This window comes from Schistocerca piceifrons, chromosome 2 (genome assembly GCF_021461385.2).
Source record: "Schistocerca piceifrons isolate TAMUIC-IGC-003096 chromosome 2, iqSchPice1.1, whole genome shotgun sequence".
NCBI classification, from domain to species: Eukaryota; Metazoa; Arthropoda; class Insecta; order Orthoptera; family Acrididae; genus Schistocerca; species Schistocerca piceifrons.
This window is the reverse complement of record NC_060139.1, coordinates 641,162,978-641,176,944: the sequence shown is the minus strand read 5'-3', so window position 1 is coordinate 641,176,944 and position 13,967 is coordinate 641,162,978. Positions and strand designations below refer to the sequence as shown.

Below are 13,967 nucleotides of genomic sequence, written 5' to 3'. Positions count from 1 at the left end.
GCAGTGGCACATTATAAGCACATGTGAAAGCGAATAAACACATTAGTAAAGGGCAGACAGAGTTAGTTAGAACTATCCAGAAAAGTCAACCAAGAAAGTCACAGGAAGACAGAATGAAGGTAGAAATGAAGCCCTCCAGTTTCCAAGCCTAAATATTGGCATATAATGAAAATTCATTTCTGCAAGGTTTCTCTCAGCTTTTGTATCTTTTTACTGTATGGGCAGAAAATCCCCTTAACTCTTTGAACACAGTAAAATTACGTACTTAACTTAGACTTCATCAATATCTGTTGCATTGACGCGCAATTTTCTACATCTAACCACATCTCCAAGACCACCCCAAAGCTTTAGTGTGCCAGTCTCTCTCTCTTCTGGTCTTCTAGATATTATAGATAATCTCGCACACATATTATGGGGATACAACCCTTGGAATAATGTGCGATGATGGTTTGATAAGTGTGGTAAATTTCCATGAAAGACTAGAACATTTTTGTTGTGCCTTCTTGGATGGGAAGTTTGATTATTCCAAGGATTTTACAAAGAATTTCAACAATATACAGCACAAAGTTCATTGTTGACAGCTGTCTGAATTGGTTTGTGTGTCAACTGCAATTGAAAATGGAAAAAACGGAGTGTCTTGCTGTTACCAATTTTTTTTCATTTGAAGGATTGGACTGCCGCACAAATGACACCAGAATTGGATTAAGATCATGTGGGTTCTGCACAATCATTGAAGATCATTTACTTCTGGATTAATGAATTTGAACATCGTTGGACAAGCACCGAAGGTGAAGAATGGTCTGGCCATCCAATGTAGTACCATAAAGGAAACCATTGACAAAATCCATGATATGTTAATGTGAGACTGCTGAGACTGTAGGCATCTCAACTGAGAGAGTGCATAATATACTGCATGGAGAATTGGCTGTTAAGCAACTGTGTGTGAGGAGGGTGCCATAATTGCTTGCTGTAGACCAAAAGTAAATCCAGCACAAAATTTCAACACAATGTCTCATGATGTTTAATCACATTTGCAAGATTTTTTGCAGCGATTTGTGACTTGATGAGATCTGGACCCACCATTACACGCCAGAGTCATGAACAATGTACAAAGGTCATTGAAATTGTACCAAAAAGAGGCAAAGGCCATTTTGTTTGCTGGTAATGTGATGGCCTCTGTTTCTGGGATTTCCATGGAATAATACTCATAGGTCACTTGGAAAAAGGCAGAATCACAAGTGGACTGTATTATGCTTCACTGTTAGATTATTTTAAACTTGCATTGACTGAAAAAAGGCCAAAGTTGGCACGCAAAAAAGTGCTCTTTCACCAGTATAATGTAACATCCCACTAATCAGTGAAACAGTTGGGCTTTGAATTGGCTCCTCATTCCCCCTGACTACCAGACTTAGCCCCCAAGTGACTTCTTCCTGCTCTCTAAGTTGAAACTTTGGCTCATTGGGAAGAAACTTTCATCAAATGAGGAAGTGATAGTTGCGGTCCACGAGTATTATGCTGAGTTTGATAGAATGTATTCTTCCTATGGAATCAAAAAGTTGGAGGATCGCTTAAGCAAATGTATATCTCTCGAAGGAGACTGTGTTGAGAAATAAGGTGAGTTGTTTATGAAACACATTTTTTTTTCTTTTTTATGCAACTTATCAAACCACTCCCATATGTGGCAGAAAATGGGAAATCCATATTCTAGAGATTGGACTTGTAACAAAACTTTTACTCTGAAGCAGAGTGTGCGCAGAAATGAACGACTGGCAGTTTCCATATGTTGCGTGTATTCACATTTATGCACACACTGCTGCTCTGTGTAATTTCAATTCCAGAGCTTCATATTATTTGTAATTGCACTGTAAAAGTATTTATTCTAAACATAGCTGAGAGTTACTCTGTCAACAGTTTTCAGCTCTGTCAACCATTTTTCAAGACAGGTAAATATGTCGGTCAGGATGTTACTGTTTCATTGCCATTCATGATTGCTGGTTGTTGTTGTTGTTGTTGTTGTTGTTGTTGTTTTAAGTAAATGCCCATTAGTTTACTGTTAAACGTTCTTAATTTTCTCAACTTACTACTATTGTGTAATTTGTCTGATCATACATTTCCAGTCCCTAAAAGGAACAATTTGTCTGATCACATTAATACGCCATTCCTTATCAGACTGTAGTATCCTTGCATTGTCTATCAAAGCTGGTTCAAAACTTATGCGAAGAGAAAAATTAATTTCCGTTCCTTACTGTGTGAGCAGGTAGTCAGCTGATGAGAATGGAAGGATATAGAACTTCAGGTAGAACTGTGGTTGTTAAAGCTACCCTTATGATTAATGACAACTTTGTTGATCACTATTTCCAGTTGTTGTAGTGATATGGAAAATAAGAATAATTAAAACATGTAAGAAAAATAGAAAGATTTGGCTCTGATAGATGGTAAATTTTTTTTTTTTTTTTACAGATTGAAATCTGAAAGATGTAATAACTGTTTAAATTTGTCATACTTATTGCACAAATATTCTGTTTCATGCACTCTAATTATTGTCTGCTCAAATTGTTTCCTTTTTTTTCTGCTCCTTCTGGTGCCAACAAAAATGATGCTGAATGCCTCAGCAAAGACCACTCAGAGCTGCCCCCTTTTTATATACACTGGAAGCAAAATTAAATCTTTCTGTATAATTGCAGATTCAGAAACAGGTGTAACTAGTCAGTTAAAATTGGGACATTTCTTATTCATACTACAAGATGTCACCATGTGATAGTCATTGTAATTGAGTGATGCAGTTGAAATTTTGTTAATTAATTTTAAAAAGCAAAGCTTTTTGCAGTTCACTTTATTTTATGTGTACAAGTTATACTACTGTTTCATGTGTTAGAGGTTATGTACAGCACAAAACTGTTTTCGTTGGTAACTTATTTACGTGTTAAATTTGTAGAAATTACTTGTTTTGATATATCCTCCTATAGTACAATGAAAAAGACTTGATATTCAAAAGATATTAAATACTAGATAAATAGTTGCCTTATGCAGGTGTATCTGTTTGAGGAGAACTACTATTTACTGGCTAAGGATGCCCAGAGCGAAGTTTGACTAAATCTTTGAATTTCATAAATTGAGTACTCAATAGCTAGTTCAGTGTAGATGGTGCCTATGCATTTAAATCTAGCTAATTTTGTATTGTTATTTGTAGAAACAAATGTATTTTTTGGTATGCTGTTGTAAAAGTATGTATTATGCAAGTGAAGCTAAAGCTCTGGACACCTCCATTCCATTCCATTAAGTTCATAACACTTTAGCACATTGTATCAAGATTTTTCTTCCTTGTTGGAAGTAAAACATTTAAAGAGTTCATATAAAATTGTCTTTATTAATTAAATAAAAATGGTGGTATTAAGATGAAATTAAAAATTATAGGTAAAGTCATCAAATTTATGGGACAGCAGAGTGTAAATAATTTAAGCTTTGTACCTGAGTTACTGATTCAGCATGTTCCATTAACAAAACTTTAAAAGTTAACAACATAATCTAAATTTTTCACAAACTGAAGGCATGTTATTTCATACTTGCAGGAGATGTTGCTTGGCGATTGTATGATACATACGGATTCCCTGTAGATCTGACGCAGTTAATGTGTGAAGAGAAAGGATTAGTTGTAGATATGACAGCTTATGAAGAAGCCAGAAAAGAGGCACAGGTACAGAAAATACCATTATAATATGAATTGAATTATAAAATAAATTGTAATGTAATATGGATATTTATGCCTTTCAAATGTTTTGAATGTGTAGATTCTTTCCCAAGGCAAAGGTGTTGGTGCAGATACCCAGATTGCATTAGATGTCCATGCACTTACACATCTTCAGAATGAAGGCATCCCAGTGACAGATGATCTCCCAAAATATAATTACCATGCTACATCAACAGGAAAGGACACTGATTACGGTAAATGTTTGGAAAAAAAAAAAAGCTTTTGCTTTAATTATGCGCTAAAGTTGGAAAATCGTAAATTGTTTTCTGACAGCATTATGAAAAGGATGGTAGCCCTCAACTTTTAGCAGAGATGCTGAGTTGCAGATAAGCACAAGTAAGATTTCAGCCAAAAAGGCCTTCATCAGAAATACACACACACACACACACACACACACACACACACACACACACTCATTGACTCACACTCACAGAAATGCAAATCATACCCACGTGACCTCAGTCTGGCCTCTGAGACCGGCCTCAGCAAAGACTGTGGTTGTGGACACGGGCAGGCGCATGCACCTGCCAGTGCACATTGTCTATTTCTGATGAAGACCTTTTTGGCTGAAAGCTCACTTGCTGACAGTTTTTTGTTGTGCCTATCTGCAACTCAGCATCTCCGCTACATGGAGTAGCAACTACCCTGTGAGCGTGCGTCCTGCGCGCACCGGTGTGTGCATGTGGACTTCGTCTGTTTCTGATGAAGACCTTTTTGGTTGAAAGCTTACTTGCTGACAGTCTTTTAGTTTTGCCAATCTGCGATTCATCTCCCCTGAATAGAGTAGCAACTATCCTTTTCATAATATTGTCATTATTACATCCTGGCTTTTCCATTGTTTGATAAATTATTTTCTGTTACAGTAGTGGTGCTTACAGTCTAGATTTAATAATGTTCCTGTTAAATTAATTGTATGAAATTGCAGCACCCAGAAATAAAAGTGTGAACAAATTCAGACTCTTTGTGAGTAGCAGCAGTAAGTGATTAAGACTGCGGAGAGATGTTGTACACATAGGGCCAGCACTGTCATCACAGTGTAAATTGGAAAGTAACTGTCATGCCAAACCTATTCGATCAAGAGCCATAAACAAAGTGGAAAGCTGAAAACAAATACTAGTATGTCTCATGTCTCAGCATAGGAGTGAGTTTGAAAGGAGGGAAAATTATACAATTTCTGAAGTGGGCTTGTCATTTTGTATTGAGTACATTTCTATGACAGTGATGAGTATGTGGAATCAATGGCCTGAAGGAGGGTCGTGTGGTGATCAGTATGTACTGTACCAGACAAGTTCATTACAAGGATTGAATGTCATCTTGTTTACCTTACTGTAACCGTCCAGGCACATTCATGTACATGTTGGAATACTGCAAGTTTCTTAACTGACAGTGTTAACAGTTTGGCAATTCATGCTGTAAGACTGGAGGTATGCACATCATCTCGGTGGCTGTCATCCTCTAGAAATCAAAAGTACCCTGACCTGCCATAAGCACATGACAATCTCCGAGGGTATTTTGAGTGGCAAAATTTGAGGTTTTTTTTGTTGTGTTCCATTTCAACCCATTGTGCAACAATGGCTCCTGATATGTTTGGCACTGATGTGATGATAACTTGCTGGCAGCTTATTATTAGGCAGTATAATGTTGTGGTTTGGGATGCTATTAGTGTTGTACCTGTCTCAATTCCTATGTATTGAGAGCAGAAGCTGTTATGTCAGGTGAGGTTTTAGGGGCCAGGTATTCCCCCTTCCCTCCCTGTGCCATATCTTAGGAGAACAGCACTTGCCCACTCGAGGCAAGGATTGCTGAAGCATTCTGTAAATAATTAAGAGTATCTTTGATTCCACCTGACGTGTTCTCTACCTATCACATCAGGTATACAGCTAGGGAAGTTCTTGTAGAATGTATGTAATTTAGGAGTAAGGAGACACCCACCAAATAGTAGAAGTGTGGAGTCATTGACAGACACAGAAAAAAAAGAATGAAAACTTTCTATCAGAGGAATTCTCTCTCTCTCTCTCTCTCTCTCTCTCTCTCTCTCTCTCTCTCTCTCACACACACACACACACACACACACACACACACACACACACACACACACACCTTGCAGCCACATTATGGCTACTGAACTCACAGTGCTGAGACTGCAGTTTGTCGGGTGGACTGGGGTGAAGGGTTGTGTCTGGTGGGTTAAGTAGAGGGAAAAAGAAGCTGCATCTGGAAGGAGGGGTTGGTAAGTGGTATTTGGCAGCTCAGAGGGAGGCAGCAGGTATAGGGGATAGGTATACACAACACATGGGTACTGGGACTGGTGAGCTTTTGCAGCAAACAATGATGAAGACTTGAAGGCAGGGATTGGGAAGGGATGACAGGAACAAGGAAGGGGAGACTGTTTAGTAGAAGGTGTGTGTGCAGTGGGTTAGCAGAGATTGAGGCCAGCAGGATAGTTGGAGTGAAAGGTGTGTTATGAAGGTAATTCCCTTGTGTATAGTTCAGTAAAGATGGTGCTGGAGGGAAGAATCCCAGCAGAGTCAGAGCCACCTGTGTAAGCAGCCATGTCATGTACCACCTTTGGCTATGATTCCTGCACATTTTATCTACGCATGAATACCAGCCATCTGTCCACCAGAAGGAAAGGCCACCACCAAACTCTAGCCAAGAGAAGAGTTGACCACCCAGTGTTGGAACACAATGCAGGAGCACAACATGCTAGAGTTCAATGGCTGTGTCACAATCCACTCTGTCTGGATCTTTCCATCCAGCACCGGCTTTCCTGAACTGTGCAGAGAGAGTCTCAGTCTTTAATAATATATTGCACTCATGCTCCCTATACATCAGTCTCCCATTCCTCTGTCTTGTGACTCCTTCCCAATCCCCACAATCATGTCACAGTTATTGATGCTGCATGAACATCCTGGCTCCAATGCCTGTATCTCACCTTCTTACCCCTATGTCTGCTGCCTCTCCCTCACAGATTTGTATAATGGACTCTTGATGCCTCCTTCCAAGCTGCCAACTACCACTCCCCAATCCTTCTCCCACTTCCTGCCTCATTTTCCTGTCTGCATCACACATGTGACTGAGGAAGAATTTCCAGCCAGTACTTACCTTTAGGATGCAAAATATCAGTACTGCCACCTCCAGAGTTCAGGGAAACTAGTAATGAAACACATCTTTGCACACATCACCACCTAACACACCCGCCATCCCCTTTTTTCATTATAATCATCTTTTCGTTATACAGTGTGAGTATAAAAGTTAAACTTTCAAAACATTGTAAAAATAACACCACTGGTTGGAATGACATCAAATTACAACAGAATATTATTAAAGAAGGGGAAGAAAGTATGGCAGAAGAAAAAAAATATGGTATGATGCCTTGTGTGTGTCAGAATACATAAATGAAAACACCTGTCATCTGCACAACCCATTGAATTTGGTATAAACACGCCAGGTACAAAGCTTTTCCTCCTTTCGCGTCTGCAACGTTCGCCATGACTGTCTCAATGCAGGATAGCACTCTGCTTGTAAAGCTGTATTACAATAAGGGTTTGAAAAAAGCCGTTGGTCCGAGAAAATGATTCGAAAATTCAAAAGACAAATACTTTTGGTGTGCAAGCTGGTAGAGGAAGGAAACTGATTCAACATCAGTGGAAATGGTGGCCACAGCAGTGCAGGAGGAGACGAGTGGTGGTGTGCAAATGTGTAGTGCTTGGAGAATTGCCTGAACATTGGACATACCCGTGAGCACAGTGCGTAAAATCCTAGGAAACTTCCTTCTTTGTTATCCATTCAAAATTACCCGTGTGCATGAGTTGCTTCCTGTTGACCTACCAGCAAGAGAGACCTTCAGAATTTCTTGCTCGCATGAAAGTGGACAATGATTGCCCATGGAAAATTTTGTGGGCGGACAAAGCCCACTTCCATCTGACAGGTTATGTCAGTACACAGAATTGGTCAAATATGGGCAATGGAAAATCCACACGCAAATCAACCAGTACCATTTCATCCTGAAAATATCACTATCTGGTGCAGGTTTATGGCATCATTTATCATACGGCCATATTTTTTCAAAGAGACAGGTGCTTCCGGTCCTGTTACCTGTACCATCACTGGTAAGTGCTATGAGTGTCTTTTGCGCAACATCACTCCAGCTCTCCAACAGCATGGATGTGTGGATGGGATCATTTTTATGCAAGATGACGCACCTCTGCACATTGCAAATCCAGTTAAGCAACTGCTGAAGCGCCATTTCGGAAATGTTGGAATTATCAGCTGCCATTTCCGTACAGCCTGGCCGTCCCAATCACCTGATCTTAATCTGTGTGACTTCTGACTGTGGGGGCATCTGAAAGCTGTTGTGTTCAATGTTCCGACTGCAAACTTAGCTGCATTGAAGCCATGCATTGTGCAACACATTCTGAACGTGATGCTGGAACACATTGATCATCTGTGTAACATGCTGTTTCTCAATTTCAAATTGCAGAAAACAGTGGACATCGCATGGAGCATGTTTTGTTCCAGTCACACAGAAATCAATAATCCGATTCAATTTTGATTGACGCTTTTTATGCGGTTTTGGGCCTCAGGATAATTAAAAACCAATTTTTCCCGTCCAATGTGATATTACCTTTCCATAGTGAATGGGCTTATGTAACTAACAGTATCGCACCCATGCACACTGAGTAGTACGGTTTGTTTAATGTCAAACGTACACCTTAGGCATTGTAGCATGATTCAGTTGTCATTTTTAGTATTTATTTTTCTTCTGCCACACATTTTCCCCCTTCTCCGATAATATTCCGCCGCAATTTGACGTCATTCTGATCAGTGGTGTTATTTTGACAGTGGTTTGAAAGTTTAACTTTAATTATAATCACCCTGTACCTTCTGTGATTTTGTTATTTGTTTTGTGTTACTGTTGCCTTTTTCTATTCGTTTTTATTGTACATTGTTGTTCTCAGTCCTCCATATCCCCCCAGCCACATCTCTAGTTTCAATTGTGCTGTTCATCTCTCTCTCTCTCTCTCTCTCTCTCTCTCTCTCTCTCTCTCTCTCTCTCTGTCACCATCATCTCTGGACTGAAGCTGGTGCAGTGATTACTGATTAGGTTATATCTTTGACACCATACGCCCTTCATCATTGTTTTGCTTCAGACTCATTCCCTTTCCTCCCACCAACAGGTAGGCCTCTCTCTTCCTGTCATCTATATTTTTCCTCTTGAAGGTAAGTACAGGACAGTAATTGTATCTCGTGTACTGTAAGTTCATTATATTGTTGAATGCTTTTTCCTGTGGATAAATCAGGTATAAGGTTGGCTGGAACCTTACTTGCAATAGTTCTTTATCAAACACTGCTGATGCTTTCTGGAACTGCTTACAAACTGCAGTCAGAAAGATTCCTCATTAATATATTCAAAGCAGGACATTTAGAGTACTAAGCTTTTCCATTCCATACTGGACTACACCACAACTCAAAGAATTCTGTAATCCAAATCATTTATGTGTTATCACAAATCCAGTTGTGCTAAGTTCATTTCATTCACATGTATCCCTCTTGGCCTTGGAGTTTTCATAGATGTTAGTGCATTTCATTGTGAGACAGAGTATTTTATATGTGCCATATTTACTTAAATTAATTTATTTCAGAATTTGGACCGTGTATTGGGGAAGTGGTTGCAATATATTACATGAAAGAGTTTGTAAATGAAGTCACCTCTGGTCAAGAATGTGGGATAATTCTTGATAAGACATCGTTTTATGCTCAGCAGGGAGGCCAAATATATGACGAGGGTTACATGGTGAAAGTTACAGATGAGGTAATATTAGCTAAAAAAATTTGTGGTTGATCATTTTTAAACTGCTGTTTTCCTCTGTTCTTTTTCCCTGCCACTAGTGGTCTCATAATTTCAAATTTATTTACAGAATGTAGAGTTTTCTGTGAGAAATGTGCAGGTGTTTGGAGGATATGTGTTGCATATTGGAACTGCTGAAGGAAAAATTCAAAAAGGAGACAGAATGTCACTTCATTTGGATACTGTTCGAAGGAGGTTGGTAATGAACAATCATACAGGTACACATGTACTCAATTTTGCACTGAGAGCTATTCTTAAGACTGAAGTAGACCAAAAAGGATCACTGGTGGCTCCCGATAGACTTCGTTTTGACTTCACAAACAAGGTAATTTTATCTCACATCCCCCTCCTCTGATTAATACAGCCATAGCTGTCTTGCAAGAATTATCAAAAAAATTTTAATTTTAATTACTATTAATTATTAGAACTGAATTTTTTATTTGCAGGGACCAATGTCAGTGCAACAGGTAAAAGAAACTGAAAGTGTGTCAGTGAATATGATACAGCGCAATGAACCAGTGTATGCGAAGGAATCACATCTAGCAACAGCAAAAACAATCAAGGGTTTACGAGCAGTTTTTGATGAAGTTTATCCTGATCCTGTTCGAATAGTTTCAATAGGTGTGCCTATTGAGAAACTAGAATCTGATCCTTTTGGACCTGCTGGAGACAATACTTCAGTTGAATTCTGTGGTGGAACGTGAGTTATTGCGATTTACATTTGCAGTTTTGTGACCATGCATTTACATATAACAGTGTCAAGTTAATCCAGAAAAGCCTCCAAATTACCAGCCTCTGAAAGAGGATGGTGTGAAGCAAAATATACGTTTAATTACCACACTTTCAAAATTCCTTTCAGCACTAAACTTTATCATCTTTTCCAAACCTGTGATATAATTACTTTTCCTTGTGTAGATAGCAACACCACCAACTTTCTGCTGCTTTCTATTTCTGGTACTGCGTAACAGCTACATATAAGAGGAGCCAGATTTGTAATAGAGCCTTCAAAATATCTAGTTTGTTTCCTAAATCTTACACATACTAATAAGAAAGATAAATTTGTCACTTGTAATTGGTAATCTTTATGGGGCACCATGATGTTGCACAGATTGGAACTGTCTAGTTAAAGAAACAGAGTAGACATCTCCTGCTTTTAAGTGGATATGGAAATTTGCTTTGACCTCTGTATTAGGCCCCTACCAAGGATTCTGTTTTTTGTTTTGGCTGTTTGATTACTTACAGAATTATTTTGCTGCTTTAAATACACTTTACTCCTGCAGTATAACTCCCTTCTGTAAGCACTAGAAATGACACCGTATAAGTGAACAGGACTGTTTCAACGGTTTAAGAAACTTAAAGTTTGCTCGGAGACAGTGTCAAATAATTGTTTCATTTTTTAAGTTTTCATTCATGATAGCAAAACAATATTCTTTGACAATTTATTTGAGGGCTCTCCAGATGAGTATCAGCAGTTACCTGAAACTGTGCTATGTTGCCCAATGTTTGTTGTACTTGTTATGGGCCATATGATTGCGTGCAGTTGCTATTCTAAGGTCCAGGTATTGTTCTAAAAATCTAACATTATTTTCTTTAATTTCATTCTTCGTCAATACATAAATATTAACTGGACCTCGTGAGACACGTATCACAAGTGCTTGTTTCAACAGGTGCTATGTCAGTTCATCACATGCATGCACTTTGTACCTCCTTATTTATACTTTATTTACAGACAATCATTCAGATACATCAAAACAATTTGTCTCACCTTCTCATTAGCAGGATTATTAGAACCTTTGTTTAAATTTCTTGTGATAGTATTTGTCTCCGTGGGAAAGACAGATAAGCCATGGCTACTTAATAGTGATTTTTTTTTTACAACTGGTGTAAGTTGTTGAATTGAACTTCACACCTAGTTTAACTAGACTGCTTATTTTGTGATTCATTCTACTAGGAAATTTTGTGAATGAGTACTGCATTATTTATTTTTCTGTAACTTTTCAAATTGCGCAATGGTTGTGTTGCACTAAATTTACTCTACTTTCACTGTTTTTCACAGCTATATCAAGAGATTGAAATTTATTGTTCAAATTCTAGCATGGTTTGCGTATGCATCTACCAATGTTTTTTTACTTCAAGTTTACTTATGTCGATTTTTATGACACTGGTTAAACATTGTAAACTGGACACACATTCGTTCAACTTTGAAATTTCAAGCTTTCAGTTCGCACACCCTTATGTTTTCCAGTGAAATTAAACTTTTTCTTAGAGCCACACAATAGACTTTTAAAACACCAATATTTTTAATAGATCATTTCATACATCCTATTACAATGATTGATGTAAATTATTCCATTGCTTACAAAAAAAATTAGGTACAGTAGAATAAGCTTTTTAGTGAAGAAAAAATATTGTACTGTCAGAAATGCGAAAATGGAGCAATCATGAAAAGAAAAAATGGCATTTTTGTTGTTCTAGTATATTTATTTTTCAACCTTACATATAAAGTTGTTCTACCAAGAAGTGACAAAAAACCATAAATAAGAAAAATATCATATTATGAAAAAGTTGATATGAATGATTTAAAAGCAGAATGGTGCATTTTTGGAAAAATTCGATGTGCAATGTGCTCTGGTTATTTTTCTTCTTATAGATTTCACATCTTTTGAGAAAAATAGGAGTCTGGGAAAGACATGGTATTTGCGTTCATTGATATAACAAAGGCTTATGACACTGTTCGAAAGGCAGAGAGATGGCAAGGTCTGAATAGACTGGAATTGTCAAAAGAAAAGTGTCTTAACATCAGAAGCATGTACAACGAATGTCTGAATTATGTTTCAATAGAGGGCAGTGAGAAAATGTGCTGCCACCAGTGCTCTTTACCATAGTCGTGGACAACATCGTAAGGAAAGTTCAGCAAGGGTCAGCAGCAGATGTTATGAAAATCATAGCATATGCAAATGATGTGATGATTTGGGAAGAAAATGAGCAGAAGTCAGAAGGAAAATTGAACAGAAATTGGAAGAATAACTAAATACCTGGAAGAGTGTAATTGAAAAAGCAGGCATGGAAATAAACTTAACAAAAAGTGAAGTAATGAAAATCAGCAGGAAAAATGAAGGATGTGAGTTGTAATGGAGAAATTATTAAACAAGTAGATGCTTTCAAATAGCTAGCTTCTAAATTAACCAAGAAGGAAACATCAAGGATGATATTGTGGAGAGAATTGAAATTTTTTTAGAACTTTTAATTATTGTGTGTCGAATGTAATTAAAAATTGGAAAATACTAGCTAAAACAAAGATCATGATATGCAAGTCATATTGTCTGGCAGTTTTGACCTATGGATCAGTGTGTTGGACCTGGACAAAGAAAGATCTGAGCAGAATACATGCAATAGATGCACTTTTTACAATGCATCCTGGGCAAGACTAGAAGGGACTGGATAAGGAATGAGACAATATGAAACACACTTCAAATTAGTGCCTAAAAAGAAACTATGGAGAGAAATGGGCTTAAACAATTTGGCCAATTTTAAGAAAAAACAAGACGAGAAAGACTTCTAAGAAGAGCCCTAGAGTGGACAGAATCTAGACGAAGAGCAATCAGAATAGCATGAACAAGAGAGAGGGATCAGGTGAAGGATGATGTGAACGGAACAGGATTATAATGGGAGGAGAATGACAGAATGTGGGAGAAAAGAGAAGCTTGCAAGAGGCTCTGAACAACATATATAATGCGAAATATTTCAGGAAGAGAAGTAGTTTTACTTCTTTTGGTATGCTTAGAATATACTAAGGAGCACAATAATTCTGGTCTCTCCAGGCATGTTCATTGCTTGTTTAGAGTATAGGTTAATTACATTTGCAGATGTAACATATTTCAGTTTCCTTGTCAGATAAGCTATAAAGAGAACATTGCAGTCATAAAACAGGACTGGATTTTATAGGTACATCTGCCTTGTAAGTTAATGCTTGTTTTGACAGAGTCAGGAAAAGTATGCAGATCTGATGTGTTAAAATCCAATATTTCTTTCCCGAATTATTAAACAGAATTACTGTAGATCAATAATAAAATCACTTTTACCTTTTGATACTGTAACTTATTAGATGCATTGATATATTTTGTATATTGTTCCGTATTAAATGCAAAATTCAATCAAGAAAACTGTTGAAATTAAAGTGACTGATTCACTGACCAGTAGAAACATTTAAAGCAGTAATCCTAGTTTCCCAAATCAATTGTTTATTCCTCAGGGAAGCAAGAGAGATTTGTTGAGAGAAGTTGGAAAAAAAGGGCGAAGAGGCAAAGTATCTTCGTTTCAGTCTCCCCCTCACCCTCGCAACATACGGGCCCCACCCAAAATAATATC

At 37.8% G+C, this 13,967-nt stretch overlaps 1 protein-coding gene across 1 annotated transcript in view; it reads left to right on the top strand.

The window, feature by feature from the left end:
• The window catches only part of LOC124776768 (alanine--tRNA ligase, cytoplasmic), a 181,497-nt gene that overhangs the window by 131,588 nt on the left and 35,942 nt on the right, over nucleotides 1-13,967 (top strand). The window contains exons 10-14 of the mRNA XM_047251907.1: nucleotides 3,570-3,694; nucleotides 3,789-3,942; nucleotides 9,394-9,563; nucleotides 9,670-9,924; nucleotides 10,046-10,299. Of these exons, the coding sequence (XP_047107863.1) occupies nucleotides 3,570-3,694; nucleotides 3,789-3,942; nucleotides 9,394-9,563; nucleotides 9,670-9,924; nucleotides 10,046-10,299 (958 nt within the window). The remainder of the gene's footprint in view (nucleotides 1-3,569; nucleotides 3,695-3,788; nucleotides 3,943-9,393; nucleotides 9,564-9,669; nucleotides 9,925-10,045; nucleotides 10,300-13,967) is intronic.